The 8,878-nt window shown below is 34.2% G+C and overlaps 1 protein-coding gene across 1 annotated transcript; it reads left to right on the plus strand.

Annotated features, from left to right (window-relative positions):
- Positions 1-4,088: 4,088 nt before the first annotated feature.
- On the plus strand, positions 4,089-8,387 carry LOC132310157 (cytochrome P450 714C2-like). The gene is made up of 5 exons (XM_059808376.1): positions 4,089-4,383; positions 6,416-6,642; positions 6,783-7,030; positions 7,221-7,575; positions 7,861-8,387. The coding sequence occupies exons 1-5, from the start codon at positions 4,089-4,091 to the stop codon at positions 8,284-8,286; spliced, it is 1,551 nt and encodes a 516-aa protein (XP_059664359.1). The 3' UTR covers positions 8,287-8,387.
- The last annotated feature ends 491 nt before the right edge of the window (positions 8,388-8,878 follow it).

An 8,878-nucleotide genomic window follows, 5' to 3' on the forward strand; every position in this document is an offset into this window, starting at 1 on the left:
ACAAATTTGGCTTTCCAGTGCTCATGATTTGCATCATTGAGTTGGAGAACCTTCGCCAAGAATACATCTTTATACCACTGAAAATGAGTTAAAGATGGACATCTTAGATTTTGTAGAAGTTCACGACTGCGTTCACTATTAGCACCTTAAGGGCCAACAAAATGTTGGATTATGGTGGTGATGAGGGTATAAACCGCATCTGGAGCAGGTCCTGATTGTTGAGTAGCTTCGTCTTTAACAAGCTTGGTAGCAGAAAAGATTTCAGCTTTCTGAATGTCAGTGAGGACATTATCCCACCATCCTTTAAGGATTCCTGTAAAACCAGTAACGACAAACTTAGTAATGGTTGGGTCAGTGTTGTTGTTGATTTTACAAACTTGGCTATACATCAATATTTGATGAATAACCTCGTAAATCTGATAATCAGATTTGTCGTCTATGTTCCATTCATAAATGGTCTTGCCATGAAAAGATTTCTGTGTATGAAAATAATCTTCTTCATACAAGATATCTTAAGGTGTGGGTCTGGGATAATAATATCTACTCGGAGTAGGGGCTGTATTAGAGTGGATATTCTTATCATAGACTATTCGGTTTAACTCAGGCATCTGAGTAAAATCATTTTGGAATACCTCAATATGAGGTAACACATTTTCAGAATCAGAACCAATTTCAGATTCATCATGGGATAAAGTCTGAAGTTTAAGTCCTTGAATTTTCTGAGTAAGAAGAGTAAGAAATTTTTCATTCTTCTTAGGATGTGTGAGATTGAAGCCTTGAACTTCAATTGTAGGTTTGACCAATGCTTTGGATAAGGAAGCTTCTGGAGGAGAAGATTTAGCAGTAATACACGTAGTATTAATTGTATTTAATACTGTGTCTATTTCTGTTTCAATTCTCCCAAGCTGGGACCCTATCGTTTGCAAACAAACATTAGTATAATTGTTCTGTCTGTAAACATGAGAAATGTCCTGTTTAGTAGCATTACAGGATGGATCAATTATTCTAGGTTGGCTATAAGCCTTGGTTTCCACTTTGGAACCACTGTCAGGGTCGATCCTTTTCAGAATCAGATGTTCAGTGGGAGGATGGACAGAGTGAAAAACCTTATCTTCAGATGTGGTCCATGGTTTGAGAAAATCATCCAATATGTTTATATTAACAAGAGAATGATTGGTCATATAAAACCAAGAAACAAAAGGTATAACCATTTTGTGTTCTTGTATAAAATCATAAAATCGAGTTTGAAAAAGCTGTAATTGATTTTGGTCAAAAGCTTTAAAATACCAATTTCTGAATTCTTTATATTGATCCTGCTGAAATTCAGTATTAATGGCAATTCTATCTGGGATAAAATCCATTAAAACTAATATTCATGAGGGTCATTGATGTCTGTAGGATCATCAAATTGATCCTTGACAGATTCATTTCCGATTCCCATTTCAGATGGAGTTGGGTTGAATTCAAGTCCAAATCGGCGACGAGACATACCTATTGGGGCTTTCTCGTAGACTCCTCTTGGAATTTGATTCTGTGATTGCTGTATTCCTTTCAGCTTGAGTTTAGCACCAACCACTTCAGGGAGTTCTTCCTTTCGGTAATCCGACGAGATCGAATGGCGAGAAGGAGGACAAGAAACATGATAAGGAAGATGACTTCCTTTAGATGATGTAGATCTAGGTAGATCTATGGATTTTCTGAAATTCAGAAAAACATCACCATCTTGGTCCTGAATAACACAGTCTAAGCTATGATTAGCAATTGGCTGTGCTGGAACGGCATTAGAAATCGTCCAGTGTTCAGGAAATGTTATCTCACTCCAAGGAATCATCCTGTTTGTGGCAACATTTGATGTGTACATGTTTGTATCCTATAACGCTGTTACTCCTTTAGAGTCTTTGCGTATGGCATTGGGACACATAGTATCAAGTACTTTGTAATGGATGCGATAAATAACACTTATCACTTCCGATCCAGGTAAGTAATCATACCCATAGGTCTGAACACGAAGACTAACTGCCTCATGGATGTTTTTATCTGTTAAAGATAAATTCAGACTAGGATAGACATTAAAATAAACCGGTCCATGACATAGACTAGTTTCCAGTGCACCCATCAAGGAAGAGTGAAATTTCAGACATCGAGCATCCCGAAGGGTTGCTTGAATACAAGCATCCATACCTAACAAGGTTAAAGGTTTAAAAGCAATTTGAATTAAACCTATATAGATGTACTTATATTTGTGTATGTGCCTCTAAAGGTCACGGGAAGACAATAACTTAATTATTGTATCCTTAGTGCTTAATTGCATGGTCTATTCCATTGTCTTGACAGTCCATAGATCATTTAAATTAAGCATTCCGATTTTGTAAATGCTTTTTGCACTTACTGGAGGGATAGTCCATCTGTTCAATTTATTTTGAACATTGGTCCATTCCACTAATTCAGTATTTTTTTTACCAGTTCTGAATCCTGGTTTTCCTGTACTCCTGAAGAGGAGGAAGAAGATGGTTGTAACATGTCTGTTAATTATTGTTAATGCTTTAAGGTCTGCATAGTATAAATATTATAATATTATATAGTGAACAGTAAGTTACTATTCTGTCGTCCTTCTGCTTAAGAGAGATTCTATTACTCGTCTGTCAACGATTTACTAGAAACTATATCCTGTGCAGCAATCTAATGCAAAAACCGGTTAAACAGTCCAACGCGACTTTTGGATGACCCATAATTGAATCTGGGATAAACATAAGTTAGACAGAATAATATGCATATTGTTCATTATATAATTACGATAATAATCATGCTACCAGAACCGAAAAAGCATTAACAATAAGAAGTTAAGCCATCATGGCTCTGATACCAAACTTACAATAGGATCGATGATATGATGACATGATGATAATAATTACAAGAGAACTATTGACAATGATAAGAATAATGTAAACAGACTTTCATCTTGATTTGAGGATCCTGGATATGATCTATAAGATCCAATAAGGATTGTTGAGTCGTAGTCAAAACATTTAAGCTTAACCCATTCATCTCAACAATTGCCTTATAATAATCATCATGAGAGGGATTACAGGAACATCTAGGGTTTCCAATTTCTGCTTCAGAGGAAGAAGAAGACTGTAATTCCATAACAACATCCCCATAATCACTTGATGATTCTGATTTAGAAGAACTAGTATTAAGTAATAATTTACTTAATTGAAGTCTCAGTTCTTCTTCTATGTGAAGACTACTGAGTTTCTCCTTAGTTCTGCACTTGTTTGCATAGTGGCCGATACGTCCACATTTGAAACATTTAGCCTCAGCTTTGGGCTTTCCTTTACCCTTTGCTTTAGGAATATATTTCCTTTTAGATGTTCATATATATATATATATATATCTATAGTCACACCCTAATACATTCATACATCATATACATATAGACATATCACATATAATATATAGATTAGAATTGAGAACCCTTCAACTATTACAATATTATACTCATCATACAATAAAGTCTACAGTCAATACTGAACTACATAGTCTACGTCACATGCCCGATCCAATAATGCATCTCTCTGGACCAACCAACAGAGAGCCGCTAGTAAATTTAGCGTTGTCTTCTTGTCTTCCTATTGTGGGAAGAAAATCTATTCTTTTTGCACATGCATATATATATATATATGCATGTATATGAGTGTCCATATTATGGAGTTTCAAATCATCCGTTATTGACTTGACCAAATTAAATAAACGAGCAGTACAATATTACTCCTAGTCTTTCGGTTATTAGAGATTGACATATGTGTGTATATACACACACATATATACACATATATGTGTGTATAATGGAGTTTCAAATAATCCGAGATTGACTTGACCAAATATAATAGACTCCTAGTACAGTATTTCCATAGTTTTTCGGCTATTATTATAGAGAGTGACGTAATGACATAAAATATCATAGAACACCAACTATAAAAAGGCGAGATCGGAAGATGAGAAAGCCAAGTCTCCACAAGAAAAAAGAAAACGTATTGTGTGTATTGTGTGGGCTAGGAGACTCTCTGTAAAGAAATAGGGTTTTGGCCATGGAAGTTCATACCCTGGTGAAGATGTTCATTTCATTTGCTGTGATTGCTGTAGCAGGATTGTTTGTACGTCTGTACAATTCACTGGTGGCGAAGCCGGGGAGGCTCCGGTCCATGCTGAGGAAGCAGGGGATCAGTGGGCCGCCACCAACCTTTCTACTTGGGAACATAAGGGAGATCATGAAGGCCCGAAATGGTCCTGAAAAGGCTCCGGCCGCTAGCGATGAACCCCCCGTCTACCACAACTGCGCCGCTGTTCTCTTTCCCTTCTTCGAGCAATGGAGGAAGCAATATGGTATGTATTTCTGTTCGAGCTTACAATGTAATTCATTTTCTCATTATTAATTGGACCTCTCCACAGGGTCTCGCGACTGGATAACCATTACAATAGGCTGTGTTGGTTAGAGACTCTGGTCAAGATATCCTAAATTATAGGAAAATGATATATATATATATATATATATATATATATATATATATATATGATGAAGATTATAAAAACTTATTACCCCTCTATGTAATTATTTGTGTGTCAAATATAATGGGATTCATTTTAAAATTTGAAAAGTTATTGTTATTTTTTAGGTGCCATCTTAATCTATCATTTTTATTGGTGATTAAAGTTTCAATCACTATATATATCAAATTATGTATGTTATATATCTGGATCACATTATATCTCTCTAAAGTCTCTTGACGTACTTTAGATTGCTTCTCTTATAGTATATAATTAGATTGTGTATACTTCCTTATATATAAAAATTGTGTTTTTAATCATTAATATCCATGATAAGTATTTGTTAATTGCTATATACATCAAAACTAATAGTTTTTCTGACTCCCAAAATAAAAACAAGGGAGCAATTTTTTTAAAAAAATTGCAAAATTATAGAAACATTGTAGTTTTTGTTCTAGATTTTTATATATCAAATTCTTATATTTTAGTATCATGAAACTTGCTTGTGAAAACGAAAAAAACAAGAATAGTATTGATGCAAATTTAAGTTGGAATTTTAGAAAAACCACTCTTATCTATGTCGATTTTAAGCAAATATTAAAGTTGTCAATAATATCATTTTTTATTTATATATATATATATATATATATATATATATATATATATGTAAGAGAGAGGGAGCCGTGTCTCTCTACTTCCGTAATATATATTACATTTACATATGTATTATGAGAGAGACGAAGCCTTGATTCATTATATAAATCCTGAATTTCTTTCATGATTTGTATCACTGCTCTGCACATGTATTATGAGAGAGAGGAATTAATGAAACAAAACTTAAATTTCTTTCGCGATGTGGATCAGTGCTCTTCTAATTTACATGTTCTTTTTCTCTCTCTATCATCTCTCCCAAATTCAGACTCCACACTGCAACAAACTTCTTACCCAAATTCAATTGTATAAATATAATTATCCCCAAGTAAAAATAAAAAAAAATAGATCTATTCTCAATCTATAATCTATACTACATGACTAATGTAAAACTTAAAAAATAAATAAAAATAAAAACCCTCCTAAATAAAAATTGTATTAGATTTTTTATTGAAAATTTTATTTTTTATTATTATTTTTTAATAACTTAAAATTATCCCTAAGTAAAAATAAAAAAATAGATCTATTCTCAATCTATAATCTATGCTACATGACTAATGTAAAACTTAAAATAAATAAATAAATAAAAACCCTCCTAAATAAAAACTGTATTAGATTTTTGTATGAAAAATTTATTTTTTATTATTATTATTTTTTAATAACTTAAAGCCCATAATTTTATATAGATTTTGATATCGGTCCCTTTTTAAAAACATTGGAGATTGATCTATTAGAATTACCTTAAATTATTATCTAGGATTAATCTCTAATGTTTTTTTAAAAGGGACTAATATCAAAAACCTATATAAATTAATTATGGGATTGAAGTAAAAAACTACTTGTTTTTGATTTGGTATGTCGTTCTACAAATATGAGAGAATATATATAGCATGTAATTCTGTATTAGAATATACATGGAGAGAATTTTGTAATAAATGTCAATGCCACATCATCATTCTTGATACAAATTTTGAATTTCTTTCAAGATGTGTATCACTGTTCCAAAAATATAAAATAAAATAAAAATTGTAGTGACCAATCCAGAAAATCATTGTAGTAAAGTGGACCATTCATGTCCACCTAACAACATTTATTCTGCTAAATATAACCTTTATCCGTCTGTAGTTTGACTGACAAATTAATTTTCCTTTTTTCATTATTGTCATCCTCATACACAGGAAGATTTTAAACTAGATGTTCCAATTCTATGTTTTTTCAGGTCAAGTGTTTATGTTTTCGCTTGGTAATATACAAATAGTACATGTGAATGAGCCTGATACAGTGAGAGAGATAACTACATGCACATCCTTGGACTTAGGCAAGCCTTCATATCAACACAAAGAGCGTGGTGCTTTGCTTGGCCAGGGAATCCTGACTTCGAATGGAGCTGCTTGGTCCCATCAGAGAAAAATCCTTGCTCCTGAACTATACATGGAGAAGGTTAAGGTATGAGATATGCCACACTTACATATATCTCTATATATCAACTATTAATACTGAACAAATTAATTAGGTTGATTATAGTGTTGTTTTTTTTTTTGGGAAATGCAAAACAATTATATAATATGATTTAACATTTCTTGCAGGGAATGATGAACCTTATAACAGAGTCCACAATTACACTATTAAACTCATGGAAGAGTAGAATTGAAGCTGAAGGAGGAATCGCGAACATAAAAATAGACCAGGACATGAGAAGCTTCTCAGGAGATGTAATTTCGAGAGCTTGTTTTGGTAGCAACTTTTCCAAAGGGGAAGAGATTTTTAAGAGACTTAGAGCTCTCCAAGAAGCCGCATCCAAGAAAGTTTTGTCTACTGGGATCCCTGGGATGAGGTACGCTTTAAACTTTTTGGTACAATGGTAAAAAATTAAACTGACAAAGGTAAACTCAAATTTGACATTTTAAAAATAATATGTTGAATGATTTAAATATTAAAATTACATATTTACTAATAAAGAAGTAGATGATTGTTAACCTAGCAAAAAATGAAAACAAATAAATTGATTAAATGGTATTTTGCAGGCATCTTCCAACCAAGAGCAATAGGGAAGCATGGGCATTGGAGAAGGAGGTCCGTACATTGATCCTACAGGTAGTGAAGGAGAGGAAGGAGGCTGGGTATGAGAAGGATCTTCTGCAAATGGTTCTTGAAGGTGCTGAGAATAGTGACTTGAGCCAAGATGCAATTGATCGGTTCATTGTTGACAACTGCAAAAACATATACTTGGCTGGGTATGAGACCACTGCAGTTTCAGCAACATGGTGCCTTATGCTTTTGGCTGCAAATCAAGAATGGCAAGCCCGTGTTCGCGCTGAGGTTCTTGAAGTTTGTGGGGGGAAAATCCCAAACGCTGATATGGTTCGGAAGATGAAACAGGTATATATTACCAGATGATCAAAATAAAATTACCCTTATGTTCATGATTTTTAGAAAATGAGTGAAAATGAGTGAAGTATCTCAGTATGATACAAACAATTATATACTCCACTATGCATAAAATACGTATTCAACAAATTTGAGTCCATGAAATTCTTGTATTTCTTACCTAGGCCAGCAAATTTGAGTTTAAGCAAATAAAATTGAATCATATAAATATCTTCTTGACAAAAATTATAGCACAGAGACACATTACTAACAATAAATTTTGATACTGATTTGCAGCTAACAATGGTGATTAATGAATCCTTGCGCCTTTATCCTCCGGTGGCTGTGGTCTCAAGGGAGGCCTTGAAGGACATGAAATTCGGGAACATACAAGTCCCACAGGGTGTCAACGTGTGGACACTGGTGGTGACATTACACACTGACCCTGAAAATTGGGGTCCTGATGCATATAAGTTCAACCCAGACAGGTTTGTGAATGGCATCACAGGTGCATGCAAGCTCCCCCACTTGTACATGCCATTTGGGGTCGGACCCCGGGTGTGTCTTGGACAGAATTTGGCCATGGTTGAACTCAAGATCCTGATTGCTCTCATTTTGTCGAACTTCTCCTTCACCCTGTCTCCCAAGTACGTCCATACACCGGCGCTTCAATTGGTTATAGAACCCAAATATGGAGTAAATCTCTTGGTGAAGAAGCTGTGAGCTGATGAGATTGAAGTGAAGTTGTTATTCCAATTTTAAGCCTAGATATTGTTATTTCCATTTCTTGTTCCAGTGTTTGTTTTACTCATATTGTATATTTATTTTAGATGTAAATAAAAATAGATATGAATTTATTGTTCTTTAAAATTGAGTGTTAGTGGCCCAACAATATTACGTCCCTCCCTACTTTATACTTTCCAAAGAGAAGTTAAGGATTCGAGATTCAATGGAATCAAGGTGCATATATATACATATATATTTGGATGTTGGAAGCATTTCTTAACACCCCCGCTGGCTGTGAAAATCAAGCAAATTTGGATAATTTAGTGCAAGTTGACTTCTAATAAATAAAATCACAACATAATTTCCCATTAAAAGATCTCCCCTCCTCCACCCTCCTCTCACCATTCCTTCTCCCTCTTTTTCCTCTCAACCAGCAACAAAACAAAGTTCATTCTACACCTTTAGCAAACCACCCATTCACCCCTCTAGCAAACTCAACGCTAAGACAGGCAACAATCTCCATCATCTCAACCAGCAAACCTCATCTCACACCATTCCATAAGCCTAGTTCTTTCTTTTTAACCCGTCA

Source organism: Cornus florida, unplaced genomic scaffold (genome assembly GCF_030987335.1).
Source record: "Cornus florida cultivar Cherokee Brave unplaced genomic scaffold, ASM3098733v1 CherokeeBrave_3.0.0_Hap2_Chr05, whole genome shotgun sequence".
In the NCBI taxonomy this organism is placed as follows: domain Eukaryota; kingdom Viridiplantae; phylum Streptophyta; class Magnoliopsida; order Cornales; family Cornaceae; genus Cornus; species Cornus florida.

Coding starts and splice junctions, on each gene's coding strand:
- LOC132310157 (XM_059808376.1), top strand. CDS start 4,089: ATGGAAGTTCATACCCTGGTGAAGATGTTCATTTCATTTGCTGTGATT. Junction 4,384..6,415: donor GCAATGGAGGAAGCAATATG/GTATGTATTTCT, acceptor ATGTTTTTTCAG/GTCAAGTGTTTATGTTTTCG. Junction 7,031..7,220: donor ACTGGGATCCCTGGGATGAG/GTACGCTTTAAA, acceptor GGTATTTTGCAG/GCATCTTCCAACCAAGAGCA.